This window comes from Chrysochloris asiatica, unplaced genomic scaffold (genome assembly GCF_000296735.1).
Source record: "Chrysochloris asiatica unplaced genomic scaffold, ChrAsi1.0 scaffold00001, whole genome shotgun sequence".
Classification (NCBI taxonomy): Eukaryota; Metazoa; Chordata; class Mammalia; order Afrosoricida; family Chrysochloridae; genus Chrysochloris; species Chrysochloris asiatica.
Genome location: NW_006408519.1, coordinates 39,225,478 through 39,238,459, shown reverse-complemented (window position 1 = coordinate 39,238,459; position 12,982 = coordinate 39,225,478). Strand labels below are relative to the sequence as shown.

The 12,982-nt window shown below is 40.7% G+C and overlaps 1 protein-coding gene across 1 annotated transcript in view; it reads left to right on the top strand.

Annotated features, from left to right (window-relative positions):
- The window catches only part of ADCY8 (adenylate cyclase 8 (brain)), a 285,844-nt gene that overhangs the window by 39,935 nt on the left and 232,927 nt on the right, over nucleotides 1-12,982 (top strand). Inside the window, exon 2 of the mRNA XM_006830840.1 lies at nucleotides 6,532-6,681. Within this exon, the coding sequence (XP_006830903.1) occupies nucleotides 6,532-6,681 (150 nt within the window). The remainder of the gene's footprint in view (nucleotides 1-6,531; nucleotides 6,682-12,982) is intronic.

The following is a 12,982-nucleotide window of genomic DNA, read 5'->3' as shown; positions in this document are numbered from 1 at the left end:
ACTTTCTTGTTAGATCTTCACAAGGTGGCTTTTCTGAGTAAATTCCTCCTCCTATGTCACTCCACACATGCACACATATGCAGGCAGCCATAAATGCAAATATATGCGTGTATGTATATTCATGGAGCCCTGGTGTGGTGTTGTAGGATAAGCACTGGACTGTTTACCACAAGGTCAGTGGTTCAAACTCACCAGCGGCTTATGGGAGAAAGGACCTAGTAATCTGCTCCTGTAAGATTACAACATGAGAAACCCTATAGGGAAGTCCTACTTTTTACTGTAGGGTTGCACTGAAATTGACTCAATGTCACTTAACCACAGTTCCATGATCCTCCACTTGCATGTTGTTATGACACAGGTGTTGTGCCACTGGTGTGTCAGATATCATCAGAATCACCATCATAGAAAGGTTTCAGCAGAGCTTCCAGATAAAGACAGACTAAGACATCAGGACTGGAGGAAGACTCATTAACAACCTGTCATATGCAGATGATACAACCTTGCTTGCTGAAAGTGAAGAGGACTTAAAAATACTGATGAAGATCAAAGAGCACAGCCTTTGGTATGGATTGCATCTCAGTGTAAAGAAAACAAAATTCCTCAACACTGGACCAATAGACAACATTCTTATCAACAGAGAAAAGATTGAAGTTGTCAAAGATTTCATTCTTCTTGGATCAACCATCAACACTCATGGGAGCAGCAGTCAAGAAATCAAATGACGTGTTACGTTAGGCAAATCTGCTGCACAAGACTTTTTAAAGTGTTGAAGATTAAAGATGTCAGTTTGAGGACTAAGGTGCACCTTATTCAAGCCATGGTACTTTCAATAACCTCATATGCATGTAAAAGTTGGACAGTGAATAAAAAAAAAACACAGAAGAATTTACACATTTGAGTTATGGTGTTGGAGGAGAATATTGAAAGTGCCATTGGTTACCAAAAGAACCAACAGATCTGTGTTGGAAGAAGTACAGCCAGAGTTGCTCCTTGCAGGCCAAGATGGTCAAATTCTGTCTCTCATACTTAGGACATATTGTCAGGAGGGACCAGTTTCTGGAGAAGGATATCTTTTTTGGTAAGGTGGAGGGTCAGAGGAAAAGAGGAAGATCCTCAGCAAGATGGATTGACCAAGTGGCAGCATCAATGGACTCAAGCGTAGCAATGATTGCGAGGTTGGCCCAGGACCTGTAAGTGTTTTGTTCTGTTGTGCATAGGGTCGCTATGAGTCCGAACTGATTCAGTGGCACCTAACACCAACAAGACAGACTAAGAAAGTCAATGAAATCCTTAGGAAGCACAATATTGTCTGTTACAGTGCTGAAAAGACTTCTGGTGTGACACTGTGGATCAGCACTGGACTGAGAACCACAAGGTCAGTAGTTCAAACCACCAGCTGCTACTTGGTAACCCTATACAGAGTGTCTGTGAATTGTAACCCACTCAATGGCACTTGACAACAACAATAATGCTGAAAGATGAGTACCCAGAGTGGGAAGGCACTCAAAATACACAATGGTTACAACAGTGGGCTGGAGCCAACCAACAATCAGGAAGATGGCTCAGGACCAAGTAGAGTGGTCTCCTGATACATATGGAGCCACACTCTGAATCAGAACTGACCCAGCTAACTAGAGCTCCCAGCTTGTGTGTCTATGTCTTCATTTCAAGCATTAGATACACTGAATTTAGGTGGAAACACAGTTTTAAATATTACATTTTACTTTATCATACAGAGTGGCTCGTGCCTTTAAATATCCTTAATTCCATTTTATTCCTTGGTATATGCACAACACAGTTCCTTCAGTCACTCCCCAAACTGTTAGAAATACTTGGTTTGCACATGTTTTTACTCTCTTAAGTAACACTGCAATGAACGCCCATAACAAACATTGCCAATACTGAATCTCATTATTCCCTTAAGTTAGATTTCTAGAAGTCAGATCACTGGGTCAAATGAAATGAGTGAAAATTTGCAACGTCTTGACAACTTGCTCTCCAGAAATATTTCAGTAGATTAACTCCATTTCAGCAATGTCTGAGCTCTTTGTCCTGAATACAAAGTATATCCATTGCTGTCAAGCCAATTCCGAGTTCCATAGTATGCTATGGGCTAATGCACTCGACTGCAAAGTTGGTTTGAAATGCAAGGTCAGAGGTTCAAGCTACCAGTCCCTCCTCGGAAACCCAGTATTGGGTCGCTATGGGTCAGAACCAACTCAACAGCACTTAACAACAACATAGTAGCTATAGAACAGATATAACCGTAGGGTTATAAGGTGGCAAACTTTACAGAAGCAGACTGATACATCGTTTTTCCAAAGAGAAACTGGCAGGTTCAAATAACTTAATTTGTAGTTAGCAGTCAAATGCTTAACTACTACATTGCCAGGACTCTTCAATAAAAAGTAAATAATTTTAATTTGAAATTAATTAGAGCGATGTTCCCTTTATTTTCTTCTCCCCTTTCAATAGTCTCATTGACTACATATATATTTTTATACCATTGTCATTTACTTTGCTCATGGTGTGAGATGAGTGACTACCAATATGTTTTTTTGGGGTTTTTTTTTTTTCCCAATTGTTGACCAATTTTCCATTTTACAAATAAGAATGGTGTTTGATAATATTTTGGTGATAACTGGCACTCTGATCTTGAAGCTAATATGTCCAACATTATACCATTAGGGACAATGTTTACTTTAGGTGTTTAGATTTTGGGTTTGTTTGTTTTTTTAATGTCATTTGTTTTGTTTTGTTTTCTATAAGTACTCTACCTTCATAATGATTACCAAAGTTTACTCCTAATCTCAGTTTGTTAGGATATTGTCAGTTGTTGTTGTCAGGTGCCATCGAGTCGGAACCGACTCATAGCGACTCCATGCACAGCAGAACGAAACAATGTTCGATCCTGGGCCAATCCATGATTGATATTTGGATTGAGTCCACTGTTTGGCTATTCTGAATGAGCTCTTAGGATTCCTATGAGCACTTATATATAAACCTCTGCTTGGAATCATGTTATTCTATTGGTTTCTTTCTTGTTTTAAAAATATTTTATTGTGAATTATGTGATAGTTTACATGGGAGAACATTAGCTTTACATTCATCCTATCGTATATTGTTTCATTGCCATGGTTACAATCCCCTCCATGCATCATCAACCAACTAAGGGGTATACCGTGCAAGCCTGCCCCCAGTCATCAGCACACAGCCCCTCTCCCTCTCTGGGTCTAGAGTCCTCAGCTGCTCCATCTCTCCATGTCATCATCTCTGCCTCCATCTCTGGTGTCAGTGCTTCTCTGGGTAGGGTCCCACTCTCCACTGTTCTCCCTTGATGGTTCCAGGGACCTCAGCTCCTAGACTGCAAAGTCAACCACTCCCCTCCTTTTGCTACAAAACGTCCACCTTTACATTTCCAACCCTCACAGTCAGTCCTGATAACAATTATTCACCATTGTACCACAAGGGACCTATCTCCTTTCACATTAGCCGCCCAGACAGATTAGATACTACTCAGTGGAGATTTGGTTTCGTTTTAAGGTGCATTTTTAAATGGTTGCTTTCAAGATTACAGTATACATCCTTAATTGTTCTCAGTCTACTTGGAATTAATAATTTACCACTTCATTTAAATGTAAAAAAAACTTAAATGGTGGTGGTGGGAGTGGGCCATGGGGTGGGTGAGGAGGAATAACTTAAGAATTATGAACTCATACTGACCCTGCATAGGGTTTCTGAGGCTATACATCTTTAGAGGAGCAGAAAGCCTCATTTTTCTTTCACGGAACAGCTGGTAATTCGAACTGCTTCCATTGCGGTTAGCAGCCTGACTCATAACCACTATGCTACCAGAGCTCTTTAAAAACTTACATAGTCAGAACCTGAACTGTTTACTAATAGGGAAAAGGACCAAACAAGGGCAATACAAATGAAGGGGTAGGGGAATGGAAGAACAAGGTGGATGGGAAAACAATTAAGCAGGTTTGCATGGGTTAAGTGGGACAGAGGTAAATAATGATGTATGCACAACCTTGGAACAACAAGACTCTGGGATACAGGAATTGAGACATGGTTGGAATGGGCAAAAGGGGGGGTTGGGGAACAATCTTAAGATGTTTGGCTGTCTTTTGAATCTTGGTTTCCCTGGCATACCATAATACAATAGACACTTGAAGCGGAGAGAAAGGGAAAAAAATAACACCTTACATAGTTCCGTTTAATTCATCACACCTTCCTTTTTTTTGTGCCGTTGTTGTTAATGCCATGAGTCTTTGCAACTCATATAGATCCCATGTATAACAGAATGAAACACCGCCCAGTTCTACGACACCCTCATTGCTGGATTTGAGCCCAGTGTTGCAGCCACTGAGTCAGTCCATCTTGTTGAGGATCTTCCTCTTTTTTATTGACCCTCTACTTTGCTAAATCTGCTGTCCTTCTCCAGGGACTTGTATTTTCTGATAACATGTCCAAAACATGTGAGACTAAGTCTTACCATTCTCACTTCTAAGGAATTTGGCTGTACTTCTACCAAGACAAATTTGTTCTTCTTATAGTCCATGGCATATTCAATATTCTTCACTATCATCTTAATTCAAATGCATTAATTAAAAATTCTTTGACCTTCCTAATTCCTGGTACAGCTTTTGTGTGCACATGAGGCGAATGGAAATGCCATGGCTTGAGTCAGGTGCACCTTAGTTCTCAAGGCAACTCCGTTACTTTTTAACAATTTAACAATATCTTTTGAAGCAGGTTTGCCCAAGGCAATCTATCCTTTGATTTCTTTCTTTTCTTTTCTTTCTTTCTTTCTTTCTTTCTTTCTTTCTTTCTTTCTTTCTTTCTTTCTTTCTTTCTGTCTCTCTTTCTTTCTCTCTCTCTCTTTCTCTTTTTTTTAAATGGTGAATTGCATGAAGGTTTAAAGACAAAATCATCAGTTTTACATTCAACAAATCACACACTTTGTTTCATCTCAATGATTGCAATCCCCTCCATGTAACAACAGTTGTGCCACATCCTCCCTATAGTTCTGATTTCCATTCCAGCTTCCTTCCCATCCCTTCTCAACTTTGTCTTAAGGTAATTGCTGCCCTTTTAGTTTTAAATGATTATCCATTCCATGGTGAGCACACCTTACTAGTAATCTCTCCCCTATATACCTACCTACTGCTTGGCCAAAAATTAGGCAACAAGGGTGAGTTCATTTCCAGATCTGAAGGGTGGTCAAGGGCCATAGTCTCAGGTTTCTCCAGTCTCTTTCAGAATAATAAACTCAGTCTTGTTTGCTTGTTTGTTTGTTTGTTTGTTTGTTTTGATAATTTTGAGTTTTGTATCACATTCCCCCCCCCCCCCAAATCCGGTATGCTCTAATATGATCCCTTTCAGAGCAGTTGGTAGTGGTAACCGGCAACGTCTAGTTCTTCTGGTCTCAGAGTCATGGAGATTGATGTGCACCTGGTCCATTGGCCCATTTGGACTGATTCCAAGCCTCTTCAATTCTTGTCACTCTGCTTGGAGTGATTGCTCATGAACTTTTAAGATCCCAGATGCTACACACCAAAATCAAATGTAGAATATATTCTTTGTGGACTATGTTATGCTAACTGACCATGGTGTCCCCTGAGACTATTGTCCTGAACCTTCAGGCCAAGCAATTCATTGCCTATGTTGGATAATATCTAAGAAGTTTCAGCATTTTGCCTGCTGTAGTCTCTACCACATTCACAATTGTGGTCTTTTGATTTTTTTGACTAGTGCTTCCATGGGGTCTTTTTGCTCTAGTTCTCATACGTTCAATCACATTTAAAAACCTGGAGGATGCTGTTATCATTTTGTTATTTGAAGTGTCACACGTGTCTTAAAGAAAATAAGAGGAATCATATAATCTTTTTTTATATTTAAGCAAATATTTATTCAGCATTAATGCTGCTCTGTAAATCCAAGTTTCCATCTGCTATTGTATTTCTTTAGCTAGAAGAACTCCTCTTAGCATTTCTCCTGGGGGAGAATAGGGAGAGTAAGGAACACTCATGAAGCTGACCATACCCCATCTTTCTTACTTCAGGTGTCCCATTCAGTATCAAGTCTGAACCTAGGGAGGAGAGAAACCTTAAATTCGATAGAGTGGTCAAAGGAAGCCTGTCTGAGGGGGTGCTATTGATCTAAGACCTGAATGAAAGGTATGTTGTTGTTGTTGTTGTTGTTGTTAAATACCATGGAGTCCGTTCCAACTCATAGTGAGCCTGCACAGGGTTTCTGAGGTTGCAAATCTTTACGGGAACAGAAAGCCTCATCTTTCTCCCATGGAACAGCTGTTAATTTCGAACTGCTAACCTTGAGATTAGCAGCCCGATTCGTAACCACTATGCTACCAGAGCTCTAGTAAATTTAATAGTTCTATTAAAACACCACTAGACATTTGGATTCTTAATTAAAACTTACCATTGAAATTTTCATTTCTTTCTCTCCATCTCCCAAACAGCTCTTGTTTTTACCACCTGACAGGCTGTATCTGTACTTCTGTTGTAGGTGATGGCCCAGGTAGTGCTTTTCATGTGCATGAACACAGCTGGAATCTTCATCAGTTACCTGTCTGACCGGGCCCAGCGCCAGGCCTTCCTGGAGACACGGAGGTGTGTGGAGGCCAGGCTGCGCCTAGAAACGGAGAACCAGAGACAGGTACTGAGTGGAAAGGTTGCGGGGGCCTTTCTCTGAGTTACATGAAACCCTTTTCCTCTCAAAACACACCTTGGCTTGCAGGTATTTTTTCAAAATCTGCGTCATGGGATTCAGAATTTAAAAGAATTATGTTACACTTTCAGGTCAGCATGGCACTAATCTTATTCTCCACCTGCAATTACCTGCTCCCCACAATAAATGAAGCCAATCTAGTCACAAAGTGGTTTCCTCCCACCTTTGATTAACAGGCTTGTTTGTGAACAAAGCCAGGAGTCCTAAAAACCACTGGCATTCCTGTCTATGGCCTTACTTCTTTGAGGTAGCAAATTATTATTTCAAATTAAAATATTTTTATTTCATTGAGATTCAAATTGTAGCCACCTCATGGAAGAATCTTGTACATGTCTATTTCCGAGGACTCACCTTGCCATTTAGAAGAGGTGATTGTACACCATCAGTTCTATGAAACAACACCATTCTCAGCATAGGGGGTATGGTGGGAGAGACAGGATGGGTGGGATGGGGATGATGAGTTCTAGTTTGGAGAGTTGAGATAAGCAGATTTTTGGGCATTCTGATCCAGTGATTTCAAACATAACTTTCAGTTCAAATAATATTTCCTGAAAATCAAATTATCTGCCAAAGAATAAAGTTTTGATCCTAATTGTGAAGTGCCATCGAGTCGATTCCAAGCCATAGCTACCCTGTATAGGGTTTCCATTTTATTCAATGTTTTATTGGTGAGCTTGAACCGCCGACCTTGCTGTTTAAACAGCTTTGCAGTCTAGCTCATTAACCCACAGCGCCACACCAGGACTCCTTGATCTTAATAAAGCTATTCACATATTGAAAATGTATATATACCAGTGCCCCGAAAGCAGTTTTCAAAGAGAAATATCAGGAATCATTTTTTTTTTTTTTAATGGCTTTAGAATCAGCGTATAGCCTATTGAGAATTTATAATCTTGGGATTTTGTGCTCAGTGGATTCTTTAGTGCTGCTATACTAGAGCTGTTGTTTTTAAAGTTGCTATATATTTGCTTTGTGTATTTATTTTTCAACATTTTATTGTGTTTTAGGTGATTAACAAGTTAGTTTTCCAGTTAATGACGCATCCACACATTGCTCTGTCTCATTGGTTATGAGTTCAGCAATGGGTCAGCCCTCTTCCCATTTCCTTCCCGGGTTTCCAGTTTTCCATTCATCTGGTTTCGCTGTCCCATCCTGTCTTCTCCTCTTTAGTGTTGGGAAAATGTTGCACATTTGGTCTCTTCTAGTGGATTGTTGTAGGAGCTCTGGTAGCGTAGTGGTTACGAATCGGGCTGCGAACCTTAAGGTCAGCGGTTCGAAACTACCAGCCGCTCCGCGGGAGAAAGATGAGGCTTTCTACTCCCGTAAGGATTTACACCCTCGGAAACCCTGTACAGGGTCGCTATGGGTCAGAACCGACTCGACGGCACTTAACAACAACAACAAGTGGATTGTTGTAAGAAGCATATTCTTCACAGTTGTTGTTGGTGGTTTTATAGGCCTGTCTGTTATTTGGTGATGAGGTGGTCTTCAGGAGTATCTTGATTTTCAGGTTAGAAGGTGGTCTCTGGACAATAGTGTGAGGGGTTCCAGTAAGCCTGGTTGTTTTAGTCTTAGAGAATCGTGCTCTACCTTTTTACCCATTTTAACCAGGACTTCTATGGTGGTCCTAGTCAGCATGGGTGGTAGCAATAGCTGGGCACCATCTAGTTCATCTGGTCTCAGGTCAGAGGAGCCTCTGGTTCATGGGGGCTGTTAGTCATAGGTGCTTCCTTAAATATTTCGTTTTCTTCATTCTCCTTTGCTCCAGGTGGGACATACTTGTTTTATTAAGCTTTATGTGGTACAATATACATTTACATATATATTTACTATTGTTGTTGTTAACTGATATCAAGTCAGTTCCAACTTACAGCAACCCTGTATAGCATTTCCAAGGAGTGACTGATGGGTTTGAACTACTGACCATGCGATTCAAATCTTATGATCAGTAGTTATCCACAAGGTCAGTGGTTCAAACCCATCAGCCACTCCTCAAAAACCTTAAATAGAGTCGCTATGAGTCAGAACCAACTCAACAGAACTTAACAACAACAGCAATGTGTGTGTGTGTGTAAGGAACTGTAAGCTAATACACTAGACTGCAAAATCAGTTTGAATCACAAGGTCGGTGGCTCAAGCTCAACAGTCACTCCTCAGAAACCTTGTACAGGGTCGCTGTGAGTTGGACCCGACTCATAGTGATCCTATATAGGGTTTCTGAGAAGCAGCTGGTGAGCTTGAACTGCTTTTCAGTTCAAACTAACCTTTCGGTCCAGTGCTTTTCCTACAGAACCACACCAGGACTCCATATTCATGTGTGTGTGTGTGTATAGCTATTCAGTTTCATTGGATCAGATCCTTAGTAAATAGGGATCTGTGTGATCATGCATGAAGAGGACAAGTAGGGTGCAACTTGACCAGACTCAACCTCCACTATCATATGTTTTAGACAGGGGCACAGAATAAACTACCAGATTCCCAGATCCTACACAGACTTCACAGGATTCAGAATGCACATCTAGAGCTCTTATGGGGCCTTTTAATCATTTTGCTGTATGTTCCTTGGATAGCTTTATGGTATGATTTAGGAAAGTAGCTTTAAGACAGAAAATACCTTGTACACTAAACATGAGTATCTCCAGGACATATTATGTTCCTCTGCAAAACAGAGCAGTAGCTAGACGGGCACATCACTATTCCCATGGGCTCAGTGCCAATTCAGAGAATGCTGCCACATTAATAATGGAGCTACTCAGCTGGTCTTGAGGCTCCATCTAAACCGGAGCTGTGCTGTGGCTGAGTTGTCTGGGATGCTCAGCCTCTTGTTTATGTTTGCAAAACATTGGAAACACCGGAATTATTGCTTTTTCATGCCCATAATCCTTTTCTCCTTTCCCATGTCTCCATTTGAGTTCTTGGATTCACTGCAATCTAGTAGAAATCTACTAGATTTTTTTTAATTGGTGGAAGGGAGGAAGAAAATAATAATTACATACGGGTGAGAATGAATGATAGCTACAATGCAATAAAAAATCCACTAAAAGTTCCTGCCACATGTCTCTTACTTTTTTAATTGGGCCACCAAAGTCATTTGACTTCTGAGTCCTAGATTCCTCGTCGACAAGAGGGGCAGTAGCTTTCTCAAGTGAGTTACTATGCATACAGCAGTACAAACCTAAAAGTCAGTCGTATTGTTTTCACCGATGAAATGTAAGGGAAGACTCTTATTCTTGGATGGAGGAGTCTTTGTTCTGGTGATGAAGTAGAATATAATGTAAATGTTTAGACTTGTCCTATGTTCACATTTATGATAAATTATTGTGGTTATATTGACCACCTCATTTCCCCCGGGGAGGGTATCTGCCATAACTGACTCTATGTCAGTCAGAGCTAAAGTTACATTCCATTGACATTTGATCTTTGCTCCAGGTTTCCAGTGTCCCAGAGAACTTCCCTGTGGTTGGTGGGCAGTGCAGTCCAACAGAGAAGAGAAAGACAAAAGAGAAAGCTCTCCAATGAGACTAACCTCAATTTGACATCTTTGCTTAGTTACTTACCAACTTTGTGACTTTGAGCAAGTGGTTTTATCTCTCTTGAGTCTTATTAGCTTTTCCATCTGTAGTATGAGGAGAATAATACCATTTCTACAGACTCTTTTGTTTTGTTTTCTTAAGTTTTTATTGTGAATTGAATGAAGGTTTACAGAAAAGATTATCAGATTCACATTCAGCAAATCATACGCTTTGTTTCATCTCAATGATTGCAATCCCCTCCATGTAACAACAGCTATCCCACTTCCTCCCTGTGGATTCTAGTTCCATTCTACCCTCCTTCCCATCCCTCTTTAACTTCGTCCTTAAGTAATGTTACACTTTTAATTCTGAACAATTCACCATTCCATGGTGAGCATACCTTACTAGCACTGCCTCCCGCTAAATACCTATCTATTGCTTGGCAGAAACTTGGGCCACGAGGGTGAGTTCCTTTCCAGACCTGAAAGGTGGTTGAGGGCCCTAGTCTTGGGTTTCTCCTGTTTCTACAGAGTCTCCTGAATGATTAAAAATATTGTGTGCAATGGTTTTGAGGTGCTTTGTGCATATGGTCTTATGTGAGTCAGCCAGCATCGCTCAGGCCCAGGAGTTCTCATTTGAGGACACTTTATAATGTATTTTCTTGAATTAAATCCCAATTTAAGGTAATTTACATGAAGAGAAATCAAGATGGTGGTTTTCTTCAGGTGTAGAGCAATTGGAACTGATAATCAAGTTCCATATCTTTTAAAATATCATGTGTCATTAAAGTCATTCCCATGTACCTCTTATCAGAGCTAATTATAGTGGCATCACTGTTAGAAATTCTACACTATGTGAAGGAGATACTTCTAGAGCCTAAGTAACGGTGGATCATTTTTCCTTGAGTAATTATCCCAAATAAATCTGTTTTGGAGGAAGTGCAGCCAGAGTGCTCCCTGGAGGCCAGGATGGCTAAACTTCGTCTCTCCTACTTTGGACATATTGTCCGGAGGAAACAATCGCTGGAGAAGGATGTCATGCTGGGTAGGTGGCATCATTGATGGACTCGGGTGTGGCAGCGGTAGTGAGGTTGGCCCAGGATCGGACATTGTTTCGTTCTGCTGTGCATGGGGTCGCTATGAGTCGGTTCCGACAATTATCCCAAAGGAGTCTTATGAATGGCATATTTGTTGCAATTACAAATGCAGACTCACAGAGGCCATATTCCATAGAAATGGGCAAAATTTGTATCTTTATCATTTGTTGTTGTTATTGTTAAATTCTGTCAAGTCTGTTCTGACCCATAGAGATCCTGTAGAGGGTTTCTGAGGAGCAGCTGTTGAGCTTCAACTATCGACCTCGTGGTTCAAATTGACTTTGCATTTGTTGTTGTTAGGTGCCATCGAGTCGGTACCGACCCACAGCGACCTTATGCACAGAAGAATGAAACACTGCCCAATCCTGGGCAAACCTCACTACTGTTGCTATGCTTGAGTCCATCAATGCTGCCGCTTGGCCAATCCATCTCATTGGGGGTTTTCCTCTTTTTCTCTGACTCTCCACCTTACCAAACATGATATCCTTCTCCAGTAACTGGTCGCTCCTGACAATATGTCCGACGTATGAGAGACAACGTTTGGCCATCGTGACCTCCAATGAGCACTCTGGCTGTACTTCTTCCAAAACGGATCTACTGGTTCTTTTGGCAGCCCATGGCACTTTCAATATTCTCCTCCAACACCATAACTCAAAAGCATCAATTCTTCTATGGTCTTCCTTATTTACTGTCCAGCTTTCGCATGCATATGAGGTTATTGAAAATACCATGGCTTGGGTCAGGTGCACCTTAGTCCTCAAGCTGACATCTTTGCTCTTCAACACTTGAAAAAGGTCTTGTGCAGCAGATTTGTCTAATGTGATACGTTGTTTGATTTCTTGACTGCTGCTTCCATGAGTGTTGATAGTTGATCCAAGAAGAATGAAGTCCTTGAAAACTTCAATCTTTTCGCCGTTGATAAGAATGTTGTTTACTGGTCCATTGGTGAGGATTTTTGTTTTCTTTATATTGAGATGTAATCCATACCGAAAGCTATGCTCTTTGATCTTCATCAGTAAATATTTTAAGTCCTCTTCACTTTCAGCAGGCAAGGTTGTATCCTCTGCATATCGCAGGTTCTTAATGAGTCTTCTTCCAATATTGATGCCACGTTTTTCTTCATATAACCCAGATTCTCGGATTATTTGCTCCGCATAGAGGTTGAATAAGTACGGTGAAAGAATACAACCTTGTCACACACCTTTTTAAATTTTAAACCATTCAGTATTCCCATGTTCTGTTCGAACAACTGCCTCTTGGTCCATGTACAGATTCCTCATGAGCACAATTAAGTGTTCAGGAATACTCATACTTCACAATGTTGTCCATAGCTTGTCATGATCCACAAAATTGAAAGCTTTTGTGTAGTCAATAAAGCACAGGTAAACATCTTTCTGATATTCTCTGCTTTCAGCCAAGATCCATCAGACATCAGCAATTCTGAATCCAGCTTGAACCTTTGGAATCTCTCTGTCAATGTATGATTGTAGCTATTTGTGTATTACCTTTAGAAAATGTTACTCGCATGGGATATCTAAGAGATTATCTGATGATTTCCGCATTCCATTGGGTCCCCTCTCTTTGGAATGGGCACAAATATGGATCTCTTCCAATCAGTCGG